This window comes from Delphinapterus leucas, chromosome 3 (genome assembly GCF_059928025.1).
Source record: "Delphinapterus leucas isolate spDelLeu-1000000601 "Yukka" chromosome 3, BTC_Dleu_Yukka2, whole genome shotgun sequence".
NCBI classification, from domain to species: Eukaryota; Metazoa; Chordata; class Mammalia; order Artiodactyla; family Monodontidae; genus Delphinapterus; species Delphinapterus leucas.
In genome coordinates this window covers 119,593,077-119,610,255 of record NC_143131.1, presented here as the reverse complement: position 1 = coordinate 119,610,255, position 17,179 = coordinate 119,593,077, and the positions used below count along the sequence as shown (strand labels likewise).

Genomic DNA, 17,179 nt, shown 5'->3' with positions numbered 1-17,179 from the left:
GAAGGTCAGATTTAGGAGCCAGCCAGCTTGGCAGAGTCTTTGTAAAATAACAGACCCTAGACTGAGCACTGGGCTCCCTAATGAGTGAGTCACTGACTGCCCTCCAGGAACATGCAGTTGAAATCTTTTGCCAGTTGTGGGAAAGATAAGTCCAGACTTTGAGGACTTACTGGGTACCACAGGCTTTTCACACAAGGGACTGATGTAGCTATTCTTGGGAATAGATGAAATCACTGAGGGAGGAATCAAGCTAGTAGAGCAAAGAACACACTTTTGGAGAATGCCTGTTTTTTTCACTCAGGTTTGGTTTATGTCAGTAGGGAATCCTGGTTAAATATAGGGCCTGGCCGTCAGACCAACCTGGTTTTAAGTTTTTTGTCACTTCATTATGTGTCCCTGGGCAAGTCACTTCAATTGTCGATGTCCAAATTTCCTATCTTTAAAATGGTGAGACTAGTGGAATCTATCACATGGCATTGTGAGGATTCAGTGAGAAAACAGGTGTAGAGTGTTTTTGCATAGAGTCTGGCATGGAACAAGTGTATGGTAAATGGTTAACTATTATTAAGCTTCAGGCACACTGTAGCAATAACTAGTTTTTCCAGATTAGAAACATGGAAAGTAGTAGACCTTGGATTTAGAACTAGGTAATCTAACTCCAGAGCTAGTCGACTTCAGTCTAGCGCTGGCCCTGGACCAAGCTCTGTTCTTGGTACATAGCTTTCAATAAATGGTAGCTATCACTTTATTTTTTCATGTGCTCCATGGGTATTGAACACATAAAAACTATATTATCCTGGAAAGCCCGGCACTAAATTTTCTGCAAAGATAACAGTCTCTCTTATGCGATTTTTGGTTCAGATAATAATATCCTGGTCTGGAGTGTGAGAGGGTCCAGGCTTTACAGCCACGTGGGCACTGCGTGGGAGCAGGGAGGCCTGCGCCGCTCCAACCGCCAGGGGGCGCTGTCCGGGAGAGTTGCACCGCCCACTCACCATCACCCCCCCAACGTGGGTCCGAATGGTTAGGCCCGCCAGGCAGGTAGTGCGCTTCCGCGGCTTTCCTCCACCCCCCCTCCCTTCCTCCGTTGGTAGGGGCTGCGTGTCCGGGCGGAAGTGGGGCAGGCGGGCGGGAGCGAGGCGTCGCGGTTGTATATTCATGAGGCGCGCGCAGCCCGGCATGCTAATGAGGCGGGGCGCGGCGGCTGGCCGAGGAGCTGCTGGGCGGCGGCGGCGGCGGCGGGCTTGGAGCTGCCGGGCGGGAGCGGCGTAGGCGCGGGGTCACTAGCAGCGCGAACCTGGACATGGAGCCGCCCGGCGGGGGCCCGGGGCCCGGCCGCGGGACCCGGGACAAGAAGAAGGGCCGGAGCCCGGACGAGCTGCCTTCGGCGGGCGGCGACGGCGGCAAACCCAAGAAATTTGTGAGTGTCCCTCCCACCCGGTTCCCTCAGCCTGGCCCCGTAACCGCCCTCCGGACCCCGGAGACCTCCGCAGCCGGCCCCAGGGGTGCACGCCAGTCTCTAGGGAGCCGACCCCGCGCCTCCCTTCCTCGTTTTGCTCGGTTCTGGGCTCCGAAGCCCAACCTCCGACTGCTCCGGGACCTCCCGGAGCCCCGGAGTCCCAACTGGCTCTTGCCCCGGCAACCTCGGGGCTTCCTCATCCCCCAGCCCGCACGCTCTGCTCTTAGCCCCCGTAGCCCTGGCCGGTCTCGGCCCCATCTCTTGCCTCTCAGCCCCACTTCCTTTCTTCTTTCTCCGTTACCCGAACACGCCTTCTGTATCCCGATCCTGTGTGCTTTTCGGGGTCCATTTTCTCTTATTACCCTTCCCCCTGTTTTTGGTATCCTCCTGTTTGCTTCTCCAAAGGTCACTTCCTTGCCCAGGATTGATCTCTTTCACCTGCTAACTTTCCTCCCGCCCAGTCTCCTCTCTGGGCCCTCAGCCCAGTGTCACCTGATAATCCTTCCCCCCAGGAATGTTACCTGACTTGGGCCCTGCCTTCCCTCCTCCCTTGGACGTTTGTCCTTGCGGCTGCAGGAATGGGTACCTGCCCAGTTACTCTGGTCATTGGGCATGACGGTAGTTGGCTTCCCAGTATTTCCTTAGACAGAGAACCTGCCCCTTTGCCCTGTTGCTTATCACTTATCAAGGGGTTCGAACTTCTCTCATGAATATGCCCTTCTTAGGACGGTGATCACCCTCCCCCATGGGGAGGAAGTTAGGCTAAAAGGCCAAGAAGTTTGTGCGTACCTAAGGGAATTGCCTTTTGTACGATTCCCATGATAACTATCTCTTCAGCTCTTCTGCCACATCCTGTGCCCCAAGGCTACTGACAACCCTTTTCCAACCTGTAGAAGAGTCTGACTTTCATCAGGTGCCAATTCCAATCTGAAAGAATATTGATATTCGTGTAACACTGTGGTATCTCATTACCTTAGCACACACTGCATCTTCTTTTTTACTCCTCTCTCCAGGGAGTTGTTTGCTTTTTACTGTAGAAGCTTTGAAAGATAGGGGGCGCTGTCCAAGAGAGGGAGTTTTGGATCTTAATAACCGTTTGCTAGTTGTAACTGTAATGTAGTCTTCTCTCCCAGGTAATTACTCTGCCACCCCAGTATCTTTTTCTACTAACCAAAAGGTTTCTAACTTTTTCCTCTTTCTTTCTCTTTTCTCTTATCCCCACCCCTTAGCGTTCGGACCCAACTCCACAAGTCTGGGAAGAAAACTGAGAAAGTGATGAAAAAGGATAATGCTGCTTTGGGACCTAGAGGGTTGGAATGTGGAGAGCACTAAACAGAATTAAAATAGTGACTCATCTCTTCCTACCTATTTCTAGCAAGACAGGTGCTTCTGGATGTCATTTCCTGTGACTGTAGTCTGTCAGTCACTGCCTGTGTTTTTATCTGGTGAACATCTTTTTTCCCCCAGAAATGTAGGTTTAATAGTAGTGACAGTTTTCCCCCTATGGTGACCAAAGCAATATTTCCCTATGTTTCTTTAGGATAAGCATGAACTTCTAGTTAGGGAGCTTTCCTTCTAAGCCTTAAGTTTTAAGGCCCATATTTCTTCTATTTATGTATCATTTTGTTTTGCTTTTGTTTCCATGGTTACCCTTTGACCTTCCTCACCCAAATACCAGCTGTTTTTGCTGATTTATAGTGACCTCTGTGACTTGTAAATGTTTTTCAGGTTCTAAATGGAATTTTACATGTGCTTTTGTTTTATCTAACACTTACGTGTTTCACAGATTTGTAAATTCTACTAAGTGTGTGGGGCTGAAAGGTGAGATACCTGAGGAAATTCAACTTCTTTTCACCTGTTTTTTGGCATGTCCGTGGAATCTTGTGTATGCTGAGTGGATTTGGCTCAGAGTCGTTGGTATTTGCTTTAGAGAGGGTACAGCTGAACCAAGTTCTCTTTTTCTTTCTGAGGTGTTGGTCTTCACTCTTAATCTGCTGAATTTTTTAAAAATATGTAGCACACACAGGTAGTGAGGAGAATTGCATTCCTGGCTAGGAATTGGAAAGTTTCCAGGAAAGTAGAGCTGCTTAACCCCTTTATTGCCAACTATACCATACCTCAAGGGTTCAGGATATTCTGTCTTTCTCATTGCTCTTTATGTAAGAACTGTGTGGAAATGAGAGCCTAGGAGGAGCATTGCAGTCCACTTCTCTTTGTGTCTGTGTATGTATATGGCGGTGGGTAGAGTGGGCGAGATTGCTGGTTTGCTTTTGTTACCCATGGTGTGGTTTTCTTGAACTACAGGCTAAAAGTGAACTCAAAGCTGTTTCGCCTGCTCCACCTTTTCTACAGTGTGTGTCCTCGGGAGCTACATTAAGAATGCATTTTATAAAACTGCACTGGTTTGGACCTAGTGTGCCTGAAGGTATTTGTTTGCACCTGAGGGGTTACTAATCCCTTTAGCTGCTACGTACCTTTCCAAGCTGATGCAGGTTCTAATTACAGATCAACTGATGAGAACACGGAGCTCACAAATTGCCTAAGATCTGCTCTTTACCCTTAAAGGCATCTAGTGTGGAAAGGACACAAGGAGTCTAAGTTTAAACAGTGGTAGGGCTCATCTTTTTAAAACGTGGTTGTTCGAGATGCTAATGTGTGTGGTGAAGCCAGGCTGTCTGGTGTTCCATTCCCCTTGGCTCTTCTTGAGTCTGTCGTCTCCTGGACCATGAGCTTATCCCCTTGTCCAGCATTATACCAGTTCCTTTTGGAAGCCCTTAAGATGAAGGGAAGTAAAAATGCTAAATGAACAGAGTGTTTTCTGCCTTTTCAGCAGTAGTGAATGTGGGTGTCAGAGAGACTGATTTCTGAAATATGTGTAAGGGGAGTAAGTATAACCAGGATGTTAGGAAGCTGCAGAGTATTCCTGCATTTTACAGACTCCATGTCTTCTCATACAATCGAGAACTGATCCATTTTAAGAAAGACTATCGCATCTTGATTCAACTAGGAGCCTAACTTCGTAAAACATGAATTTTAGTGTGGGATTAGAAATAATAGAAGATATGTAATTTTTAAAATCTTGTTTAGTTTTGGATACCTATGTAAAATTATTGCTGTGTTGCAGTTTCATGCCCTTCTAAAAGCAAAGTGAGGGACTTCCCTGGTGGCGCAGTGGTTAAGAATCCGCCTCCCCAATGCAGGGGACACGGGTTTGAGCCCTGGTCCGGTAAGATCCCACATGCCATGGAGCAACTAAGCCCGTGTGCCACATTTACTGAGCCTGCACTCTAGAGCCTGTGAGCCACAACTACTGAGCCCGTGTGCCTAGAGCCTGTGAAGCCACCGCAACGAGAAGCCCTCGCACCACAATGAAGAGTAGCCCCCACTTGCCGCAACTAGAGAAAGCCCGTGCGCAGCAACGAACACCCAACACAGCCAAAAATAAAAAATAGATACATTTACTTTTAAAACAAATAAATAAAAGCAAAGTGAGAGTGAAAGTATATTTAGTTGTAGACCCCTGTTCATCCAAAATGAAGGATGCCAGGTAGAATTTTAAACAAATATTAGGAAAGGTAGAGATTATGAAAGAAGTGGAGTTGTTCATGCAGATACCTGCTTTAATTTTGATCCAAAAGGTCACTGAAAACCAAGGAATATGCATAGAACTTTATACAAGTCATTTGTGTTTTTTGAAGTTGATAAACACAGGGATTACTTAGTTTGGAAAGAGGGAGGGGAGCCTACAGGAATGTTATTGAGAGTTTGAGATGACAGAATGATACCTTAAAAATTTGCCCTCTGCCTGCCTGGTCTTTAAAGAGACAGCACAAGGATCCACTGGATAATGTTACATTTACTTGTCTCAAAGGAAATCCTCCCTCACAGGAGGTGAAACTGAGGGAATGCCTCAATTAAAATCTCTGCCTTGAGAGAGTTGTTAAATGTTCGGATATTTTTATAAAAAGAGTTGAAATTTTTATGACCTGTAAATTGTTTATTTAAAAAGCTAAGAATATAGTAATAAGTGAGAAGTGATTTAACTTTGTTGATGGCCATATGGGTCAGAATAGACTAATTTTATTTCCTGTGTGATAAAATCACCTTTTGTTATCCCCTGGGGTGTTCAGTGTATTTTATAAATGGATTGCCACGTTATTCTTGGAGAGTGTTATATTTTCAGTGAAATGTAACAGAGGCTTAAAAGATAAGGTTATACCACATATGATTTAGAAAAACAGCTTAAAATCATGTTTATTAACAAGAAATATTAGGTATTATAGAGAAACAGAGTTTGTATATGCAGGTGGTGTTTTCTCTCATTTTATGTCTCAGCTGAAATCATGACTACAAAAAGCATCCCCATATTGAAATAAATCTTAAGTGTTTTTCTTTTTTATGTTGAGCCTTCTATTCTCAATCACTTTTGTCTGAAAGCAGTAGGAAAAAAATTCATCTCTTGCTAACCAGCAAAGCAGCATTGGGTGTTTGCCCCTTGTTTGGGTTAGATGAGACAATGCCAACCCTCTCCCTGTGCCTAGCTGTCTTATCATTCCCTCCCTCTTTGTTTTTACTACTGCCCTGCTGCTATAAGGACTGGTTCTAGTCCCTTGGATAGCCAGGCCTTTGGGGAATCAGGAGCAGTAAAAGATGCTTATACTAAAATTTCTTAAAACCTTGAAGCTAAAATGGAAAAATAAAGAATATTTTAATCACTATGAACATATCTTACCTTATTTTCTACCTATCTTTTTTTTTTTTAACAAACACAGTTTTTCTAATCAAAGAACCTTTTTTAAGAAAGTAAGAGAATTACTGTAGGAAAAGGGAAATTGAGCCAGTATTTTAAGGAATTTTACCACTGATTACAGGATAACTCTGGGTGAATCATTGTTTTTTCAACTTTGAGATTCTTACTTCCATTCATTAGTAAAGCTTGCTGTGAATGGTAGTCTTAAAATTTTAGAGTTGGAAGGGACTTTAAATGTCATCAAGCCCAAACACCTGCTCAGTGTAGCATCCCTTCTTACAGTTGTAGGTTGGAAATTGGATAAATAAATGGACGAGGCAAAAGCATAAAATTTTGGATTCTACATTTCCTTTAGTAAATTTCAGGATCTTGGAGGAAAGGGATTATATAAAAGGAAGAGATACAGCTAGAAGCTATGAGACTGAAAGGGAAAAGATTGAAGAAATTGACTCTGTTGCTTGGCTCTGTGACAGTTAGGGAGTGTCAATTGGTCCTTTAAATATTTGCTTAAATTTCTTCCCTCCAAGAAGGGGGATGAAACAGATAAGGGGACACAAAAGAGAAAAATCATAAAGAACTTAATTAAGAGAAACACAGCATTCCTATATGGAAGCATTGTTATATGGAAGATGGGAAATTCCATCCTTGATTGTGGTTATAAGTGGTCTTTAGGCAGTAGCTACTTTGTCATTTTATTAGGTAGCAGATACAGGTAGCGTTTATGGTGTCCTAGATTATTTTTCTGGATTTCTGATTCTGTGACTTATTCCCTGTTTTAGGAATAGTACTGTTTGAAAGCAATAGGATTTGCATTTTCTTTGAAGACTTAGCATACTTCAAGGATCCAACAGAGGTTGCTTTATAAACCATCTTTGATCCTAAAGGTCACAGAAAACCAAGGTAGTGGGCTTATATCTCAGATATAGCTGCCTTTTTTTTTTTTAATGTTAAGTAATTAACATTAAAGTAAATCAAGTAAAAAGATAACCCACACTTGCTTTTTTTTTTTTTTTTTTTTCACCTAGAGTAGCTCATACTTTATTCAGGGGTCTTCACCTGTTTGTTTTGCCACAGATCCTTTGGACGTCTTTTTTCTTTAAACATCTTCATTGGTGTATAATTAACATACAATAAACTGCATATATTTAGTGCACAATTGGTGAACCCATTGCCACAGGCAAGATAACGAATATATCCATCACCCTCAACAGTTTTTTCCTGCCCCATTGTATTCTCTCCTTCTCATTCCTCCTTGTGCCCCAATCCCCAGGTAACTAACGACTGATTTGCTTTCTATAACTATAGATTAGTTTGTATTTTCTAGAAGTTTATATAAATAGACTTATACACAATATGAACCCTTTCTTTTGGCTTCTTTCAGCATAATGTATGTTAGCTATATTAACAGATCATTCTTTTTTATTGCTGAGTAATATTACATTGTATGGGCTTACTGTAATTTATTTATTTACTTGTTGATGGGCATTTGGATTGTTTCCAGTTTTGGTTCTTTTTTGTTTTGCTGTGAACATTCATGTACAAGTTTTTGTCTGGACATATGCCTTCATCTCTCTTTTGTAAATACCTAGGAGTGGAATGACTAGGCTATATGGTAGGGCTATGTTTAACTTTTAAAGACGTTGCCAAACTGCTTCCAAAGTTGTTATATCATTTTACCTTCTCACAAGCAATACATGGGTTCTGGTTCCTTGTCAGCTCTTGGTATGATCAGTCTTAAATTTTAGCCATTCTAGTGGGTGTGTAGTGAGTGGACAAAGAATGTCGCTTGCCATTTCAGTAAACAAAGGATGTTGTGGCCATAAAGTCATCAGCCACTGCAGGAGTCCCTGTTGGTGCACTCTGAGGGGAATGCAGGAAGGAGAAAAACAGGTTGCCAGCCACCAAGCCATCAGTCACTGTAGCTGTCCAGACTATGCACCCTGAGGGGAATTCAGGATGGAGAAAAACGGGATACTGGCCTTAGGTAGTTAAGATGCATATCAAAGGAATGATTTCAGTAAGCCCAGACTCTTACATCTTCCCATATACAGAAAAGCACTAAAAATCATTAACTTGAGATGTCTGTTTTTTTGTGATTAGCAGTAATCTTTTGATGTTCAACTTCATGGTTTTTTTTTTTCCAGCAAGAATTCCTGTATATCCCGGCTCCTTTCTTAAATCTTTGGAGTAGTCCCTCAGAACTATCTGAGAGGCTGCCATCAGGTGCTTTAGTCCTCAGTAAGGCCTCTGAATAAAACATAATTTTCAACTTTTAGGTTGTGCATTTTTTTTCCAGTCTACAAACGGTATCTCAGTGTGGCTTTAATTTGCATTTCCTTAATGATGTTGAGTATTTTTTCATGTGTTTATTTGCTGTATATCTTCCTTGAAGTGTCTGTTCAAAAATTTTGCCCACTTAAAATTTTTTTATTACTGTCTAAATACAAGTCCTTTGTTGGATATGTTTTACAGATGTTTTCTTCCTCCTGTGACTTGCCTTTTCATTTTCTTAACAGTATATTTTGAAGAACAAAAATGTTTAATTTTGATGAAGTCCATCCAATTAATTGTTTTTGCTTTTTGTATCATATTTCAAAAATCTTTGCTAAAATCATAGTCACTAAGATTTTTCTCCTAAAAGTTTTATAGATTTAGCTCTTAAATTCTCCTATCACTGTGGAAATGTCAGTTATATTCCACATGTTCTCTTTGGGGTATTAATTTTCACCTGTAGACAAGACAGACCATTTCTGATACTCTTGGGATTGGGGACCTTTGAGATTCTATTTATAGTGAAAGCATTTTCATCTCTTATGTGGTGTTAGAAACCTTTTGTTTTCCTGTACTCAGTGTGTTACAGGTTGTATAATGCCAATCTTCCTATCTATAGATATTAATGAGTGCTCATCATCTTTATAGATAGGAAGATTACTTCATTGCAGACTGGAAGGACAGGGAGTAATAATAACTGTAACAGTAATAATAGCACTTGTTTGTTGCATACTTGCTATAGCCCTAGAGCTGCACTGAACAGCTCTAGATATAAAATAGGTACTATTGTTATTCCTGCTTTCTAGGTAATTAAACTGAAACTCAGTGAGATCAGCAACATGCTTTAGGTCATAGAACTGGAATTCAAACCTAAGTCTGGCTGATTTAAACACACACACACACACACACACACACACACACACACACAGCCATCTTCTTGTTCACTGCATTGTATCGACAGTTTACAAATGTCCAGTTTTTGCACTTGTTGTATCAAAGAAAATTTTGATGGTATATCTTTAGAGCCCTTTGACTACTGCAGTCTATTAAAACTGGACTCTTTTTCAGTTCAGTTAGTGGGAAAAGAAGTGTTGGGTCTAGATGAACAAAGTGCAGTAGCTAAATGCCTAACTGCATTTTGCATTTAATAATTTAGACTTTGAGACCATTGCAGGAATCTTAATTAAACCTTTCTTAGGCATGTAAAAGTAGCTGTTATAGTGCATGCAAAATCTACCTTTCCCCTGGCTCATACGTTATTAAGAAGTTGTCTAAATTATTATTATTTTTTAATGTAACCTTATCTCCTTTGTAAATAGAGCAGCTCTAACAGCATCACCTGGCAGGAATTTTAGTTGTTTAAATTGCTGCGAGCAGCAAGTAGTGGTGACGTATAGGAAGGAGGAAGCTGTTGCTAGACCAGCTCCATAGTTATCTTTTCTATATTTTAGAATTGGCCCTGAAACAAATAAGGATTGCAAATGGTTACTAACTCTAGGGTCTCTCCTGAGTCTGGGGACTGCTGAAGTTTATTCTTTAGACCTGGCAGTTATTTGCCTGTGGTTAATAATTAAGACATTGCCACAGAGGTCCAGGTACCTGGAACTAGGATTTTCTGTATGATTGGTGGCAAAGAGTAGAGAATAGAGTTTCTCTTGTTTGTGTGAATCTACCCTAGATCCAAAAGGCTGAAGATCAAGAGCCCATGTGTTTGACCTATCAGGTTCAGTCCATGCTTTTTAAGAGATTGTAATCTCAGCCGTGTCTGTAGAAGAATAGGTAGGAGAAGCTTAAAAGCCATGAGCATAGACTTCAAAAGCTGTAGAAATTCAGAGAATTTAAGGAATTATGTGGAAAGATTACTGAGCTGAGAGTCAGAAGACCTGTTTCAGAATCATAGAATGCTGAAGGTGAAAAGGATGCTGAAAGTTATTTAATTCAAATCCTTTATTTTATAGATGGAGGAATGTGGGCTTAGAGAAGTGATCTGTCCAAGTTTACAACTAGACCTAGGACTACAACCCCCATCTCTCTTACTGAAATATTCTTTCCATATGTTGCTACTTAGTTTGACTTTGCTCCTAATTAACTGTGTGAACTCTGGGCAAGTCACTCTTCTTTCTTGGTCTTTCCTCGTAAAATGAGAGGGTTAGCATGAATGATTTCAAAGGTCTATACTAATGTCCCAAATTCTACATAAATGATCTAGAATACAATTGTGGGCAATGCTAGTTAGGTTCATGGAAGATGAAGGCCCTGGAACATGAAGGAACATGATAGGCCCTGGAAGTAAATCCAGGGATTGGTAGAGGAGAGGGGTAAGGGGTTTCGTGGGGTGGGGAACAATGTGAACAGAGGCTCAGAGGTTTGAATGTATGGCTGTAGCAAAAAGAAATGGCCTGGTTATAGCAGTCAAGAGGATCAGGGGGAGATGAATCATTTAAGAAAGCCACTTCATAGAGATTATTTTATCCCTGGGAAGGGCTTTTAGGTTCTCTTTCTGTAGAAACCCACAGAAAGCAGAATGGAAAAATTTGCATTTTGTAACATGTCATGATGCATGTTGATGCAGTTTGTGGCCTTGTGAATATGTGGTGGTGAAGAACATGAACAGATTAGTGTTAAGGTTCCAGCAAATCACTTCTGCTATCTAGATGGGAGTTTAGGTAGTGAAGTTTGTTTGATTTCCATTCCTTATCCATTGTAATAATCCATCTTCTCAGACTTTCAGTGATCATTCTAGATTTTAAAAGATGTGACTGTCTTCATCTGGATCTCAGCCACTGTATAGTCAAATTGTGGGCTCAGAGACTTCCCTGGCGGTCCAGTGGTTAAGACTTCACACTTCCAATGCAAGGGGCGCAGGTTCAATCCCTGGTTGGGGAACTAGGATCCCACATGCCATGCGGTGCGGCCAAAGAAAAAACAAATTGTGGGCTCAGGTGGGAAATTGTGGGAATAATCTGAGCCTATCTCTGGGACCTGTTATTTTCTTCTAAACATACTTTAGCACAGTGCAGTATTGGTTTTGATTGCATGCTTATTTGAAGTGTTCTTTAGTCTTTCATGAATGCACTATATATATATATATATAAAATATATATATATTGTGTGTGTGTGTGTATATATATATATGTATGTATAAAGAGACAGAGAGAGAGAAAGACAGAATGATATCGAAATCTCTTGAGGAGGGTGGGTCTTATCTCCCATCTAGCTTGTAAGGTATCTAAGAGTGGTGGTGTTTAGCTCATATTAGCAATAACCTGTTATGTATTTTAGTTTTACTGTGAGTCTTGTGACTCTTGGGATTACTTTCAAGTCTCTCCATTTCTGTGGTCTAATGTAGGAGATTGACGGTTTTGAAAACATCAGTCCTCTCACCAAGGTAACTGTGAGGCAAAGAGAACCACTGATATGACTATACCAGACCAGAAGAACTCTGTTGAGAAAAGATTTTTATTTTTCTCTAGAGATAGTGCCTTAGGTTTTGTCTTGTATCAATATTTAATGAAGGAACATGTCTATCGGATTTAAAATCTGCATTATTTTACATAGCAGAGGGCTGCCAGCTTTTATCGTTATAAATGAGAGCAGTATTTGACCCACTCCTCTAGGGATTGATAACATACATTTAAAGTGAATAATTGCTAAGTTCCTATATTATTTGAATCAGCACCACAGTCTTTCATGGCTACAGAAAGGTTTACACAGAATATTAAATAAAGGAGACCAAGATGAAGTCTTCAGGTCCTCAGGATATGTCTGGATCTCTACAAAAAATGCTGCTGGCAGTAGGATTGCCTTAGTTTTTTCTCAAAGTCACATATTTCTGTCCATAGCTATGGAGTTCCTTTGATTCCTTCATTTGGCCGTAGAAGCAAAGTAGTTTTTCTAAAATTATTTCATCATGCTTTCACGGGGCCTAAAGAGATATTTTTAGTTTTGTTAGTTTTTGTGAAAGATGTGTGTCAGGCTCCCCAGGCATAGAGGTTTCTAGTGATTTCTTGATTCTGGTATTTTAAAAAGATGGGAGTTGGCCTTAGTTGGCAGCTCTTTGCATCCGCCAGGGCTTGTTCGTTACTTACTTCTAGGCCCATGGGTGACGTCTGTTTCCTGTGATTGAAACCACAAGAAGAAGTGGTGAGAAGTCTCTGTAGGATATGTCCTATCAAGCAAGCAGCAGGCATTGGGCTGCCCTCAAAAAGAGCAGTAGTAACTAAGCACTGTCTTTAAGGGTCCCTGAAGAGACCCTAGAAATGATCTGACTCAGCCTCCTCATCTTAACAGGAGAAGGCCACTGAGGCCTAGAGGTATTAAGTTGCTCAAGGTCATGTAATTAGGTAAGCTAGCTTTTAGACTCCACTAACTGTTCATTATTCTTTCTCACATTGCATTGTCATCCCTAAATTTTGTGACTGTGCCCTGCCAGAGTGTTGCCTTAAGCAAAGTACTACTGGAAAAGAGTAAATGCTGGTGGGCATTTTGAATATGAATTTTGGATATTTTGCTTTTCGATGCTGTGATAATTTTTATACTCTTTTAAAATAATTTTTTATACTCTTTTTGAAAAGACATATACATACATTTTCAAAATAGCAAAATCTAAGAACCCCCAATTTTTATTTTTTATTTCACTTAGTATTTGAATATTCTAGTCATCTCTCTGCACAGATATTTTTACAACATTGCAATTACAGTTTCTACACATTTTCTGCTTTTAAAACAATGTGTCATAAACATTTTTCAGCTTTCTAATCTTTGAAAATTGGTACTTTTGTTTGAAATGGAAATTCTGTTTTATTTTGCTTTGGCCGCACCGCACGGCTTGTGGGATCTTAGTTCCCCGACCAGGGATCGAACCCCAGCCCTCAGTGAAAGCATGGAATCCTAACCACTGGACCACCAGGTAATTCCCTGGAAATGTATTTGTATCATACAAGTGATACACATTTTTCTAAGAAAATGTAGATGTGTATAAAAATAGAGTAAAACAATATCCTAACTCGTTTTCCAGAAATTTTAGTTATTTTTCAGTAGTTAGAACCAAAGAGAAAAATACATGGTACATGGAAGTCTCTTTGGAGCCTAAGTACTTTGGCATGAAATTCTGTAATGTCTTTGCATTAGAACATAGTTCCACACAAGTATGGTTGCTAGAAGTATCGGAAGTTTCTTGTTTTAACTCTTGCTTATATCTCTGGTTATAGAGGAGTAATGAGATTTCACCTCATGCTGTCTCCCCCCTCCCTCCCCCAAATTTTCTCAAAATAAAATCTTAATTCTAGATTTGTAAAAGGCCAGTAAATGTTTACTGTGGTTTCATAAGATCAAGTCTGGCTTTTTGAGTAGTAGTATAATTTTTGGATCAGTTAAGCTATTATCAGTAGGTCGTGATTACTTCTTGTATTCAGGAATGATGTGAGGGTAGAAGAAGTGTAACCATCATTTAGAAATGAAGGGTTTGAGAATGGGATTTAAAACAAGGTGGCCTCATGCTTGGTGCCTGTATGTAGAAGCAATATCAGCTGCAGGAACTTCCTGTCTGTCAGGCCGTTGGGTGTGTCATTCATGTGCTCACCCTTGAGAAAGAGTAGATGTCCTGCTACTCACATCACAACATGGGAGGAGAAGACAGTTGCTACGGAGATTGGGAAACAGCATTCCTGAGTCATTGACTGTTTCCAAATGAATGAACAACACCCCCTTTTTCTTAGCTTCTCTAAGCTAAGGCAGTGAAGAGAGAGGCCTAATAAGAAAGTAAAGAACAAGTATCAGTATTTGGAGCTTGAGAAGTATGTCAAAACTTTGGAAAAGTCGGTTAACGTTATTTATTGCTTTCTATATGTGTATTTGAAAGTTTTATTAGAACCTTTGGATGTTTGAAAGGGAGTAAGCTTTGCTTACTCTGCCCTCTCACCAGATGACAGAATGTGTGTGCGCCTCCTTCCTGACAGCAAAGGAGAGGAGCGTGTCTGCCACGCCATGTGGTACTTGATAGGAAACTAGGACTTCTAGAATCTGAGCACTTTCTCTAGTGGCAACTTGTTTTCCTGGCCCTTGAGTGCTTCGTAGTGCAGGGGGCTGGCAGTTTGTGTGCATGGACATAGAGGAAGAATGCAATGTTCCCAGCCTGGTTTCCACCTGTTCTGCTGAGCTGGAATAGTGAAACCTGAGTGGACTGTCCTTCTTCCTCTAGGCTATCAGCTATCTAGGATGCAGTCTCTGCCAGTCCTTAGCTTCAGGATGAGCTAAGCTGGAGGCAAAAAGTTGCCTTCTCCTTTTCCCCAAGAGACTTGCCTTCTTGGACTATTAGAGAACTGTTCTAACGTACTGGACCTGTCTCGCAGAGGATTGGACTCTAATATTAAGATAGTTTTTTCCCCTCATTTTAATTATAGTCGGGAAATGTGGTTTATTGGAAAGCAGACTCTAAACAGTTTTAGACAGTTGTGAGGGAAATTGAGTTTGTTGCTTTGAATTTATAAGCAAACTGCTTCAAGTTTATAATTATTGAAACGGGATGGAGTACAGTTACCTAATAATGTTCTTTACATGGCCTTTAAAAAATGTATTTTTTTTTTTTTTTTGGCTGCGTCAGGTCTTAGTTGCAGCACGCGGATCTTTCGTTGCGGCAGGCGGGCTTCTCTCTAGTTGTGGCGCACGGGCTCCAGAGCATGTGGGCTCTGTAGTTGCAGCACACGGGCTCTGTAGTTGTGGCGTATGGGCTTAGTTGCCCCATGGCATGTGGGATCTTAGTTTCCCAACCAGGGATTGAACCGACGTCCTCTGCTTTGGAAGGCAGATTCTTAACCACTGGACCACCAGGGAAGTCCCCTATATGGCATTTCTAACTTGTGCTTCACATGGGCCACTGCCTGGAATCTTTCTGGACTCCCTGGGCTGTATCAGGATAAAGATACTGATTCTGGAAGGCAGGGGTAGATTGAAAGACGTCTTTTAATTAGGAATAAAAGATCTTGGGGGGCTTCCCTGGTGGCGCAGTGGTTGAGAGTCCGCCTGCCGATGCAGGGGACACGGGTTCATGCCCTGGTCCGGGAGGATCCCACACGCCGCGGAGCGGCTAGGCCCGTGGGCCATGGCCGCTGAGCCTGCGTGTCCGGAGCCTGTGCTCCGCAGCGGGAGAGGCCGCAACAGTGAGAGGCCCACGTACCACAAAAAAAAAAAAACAAAACTTGGACTCTCCTCTACTGTGTTTCCTGTGTGGTCTCTTGTATGAGTTGTCAGAAATTTAACTCTCCAATACTGAGTTTAGCTGTGGGGCTGCTGAGGCAGTGTGGAACTAAGTGGATGAGCTGCTAGAGTCTTACTTGTTCCTTTAGCACTTTTTCCTTAGCAGTCATGGAGAACATGAGTGTGCCATCTCATTTCTGGGGGTTGCTAGATAATCTTCAGTTTTCTTTCCCTTAAGCGCATTTAACTTTATAATGGTAAATTAGCTTTAGAGTTCATATTTTTCAATTTCTAGTCATTTGGTGCTCTTGTTTTAGACTTCCTTTCCTCTGATATACCTTTTTTCTTTGATTTTCTTTTTTGAAATGGGTACTCCAGTTCTACACAACTCCTGTTGAGGCTGTTGGCACTAATAAGTAGTGATGTCAGAATCTAGTTTGTTTCTCTGTAAATGGAATATGAGATATTGACTCATTCCATGCCATCCTTGGGCCATTATTTTAGAATGGAAGGGAAAATTTCCTACATTTGAAGGTATCCATTATTTCCTTCTCTCTAGTTCTAATTGACTTCTCTATAAGGAGTGGGAATTGAAGGGAGTTTCATTGGTTCCATCATCATATATTATTTACCTTTTACAAAACACTTTGCAAAACAAAGTGCTTTACGTCTATTTTATTATTTATTCTTCACACAAGCCCTGTGAGACAACATAGTCTTAAAGATAGGAAGGCTGAAACTGTGGTGGATAAAAAGAAGAGCTTGGGACTTCCCTGGTGGTGCAGTGGTTAAGAATCCTCCTGCCAATGCAGGGGACACAGGTTCGATCCCTGGTCCGGGAAGATCCCACATGCCGCAGGGCAACTTAGCCTGTGCACCACAACTACTGAGCCCGTGCTCTAGAGCCTACGAGCCGCCACTACTGAGCCCACACGCCTAGAGCCCGTGCTCCGCAACAAGAGAAGCCACCGCAGTGAGAAGCCTGTGCACCGCAACAAAGAGTAGCCCCCACGCTCAGCAGCGAAGCCCCAGCACAACTCCCCCCCCCAAAAAAAAGCTTACCCTGCCTTTACTGTCCTTTAGTGGAAATGTAGCAAATCTTGTGGCAAAGCTGGAATAGGACTTGTTGGTAACTGAATTCACATCCATGTTATGACCCTCTGTTGCCTCACTATCCTAAGAAACTGAGTGTCAGTCCTGTGCTAGAATACAAAAATGAATCAGAGCCAGACCCTGCTCTTTGTTCTTTCTGATTCTGAATGACAGATACCTTACCTGTTCCTTCCTGGGTAGGTATATTAGGACTTGAAAGGAAACTGTTGTTGGCTGCAGTGAGACTTATTTCCCATTTTACCCATAGGTAGCCTATGTCTTTACTGAAGGCTTATTGCTTTTCACAGGTGGTGGAAGACTCCCTAGGTGACATGTGTGCCATAATTGGATATTTTCCCCAAGGACAACTAACAAATATGTCATGTGGGCTGAAGCACCACTCAGGGTCCCCT

General features: G+C 41.6%; 1 protein-coding gene across 5 annotated transcripts in view; it reads left to right on the top strand.

The window, feature by feature from the left end:
* The first annotated feature begins 1,259 nt into the window (after window positions 1–1,259).
* The window catches only part of DIAPH1 (diaphanous related formin 1), a 95,019-nt gene continuing 79,099 nt past the window's right edge, over window positions 1,260–17,179 (top strand). For 2 of the 5 annotated variants that reach the window (XM_089909404.1, XM_089909400.1), the window contains exon 1: window positions 1,260–1,420. In XM_089909404.1, the coding sequence (XP_089765530.1) occupies window positions 1,304–1,420 (117 nt within the window). In that variant the 5' untranslated portion in view covers window positions 1,260–1,303. The remainder of the gene's footprint in view (window positions 1,421–17,179) is intronic. The other 3 variants (XM_089909401.1, XM_089909402.1, XM_089909403.1) reach the window with 2 other exon arrangements.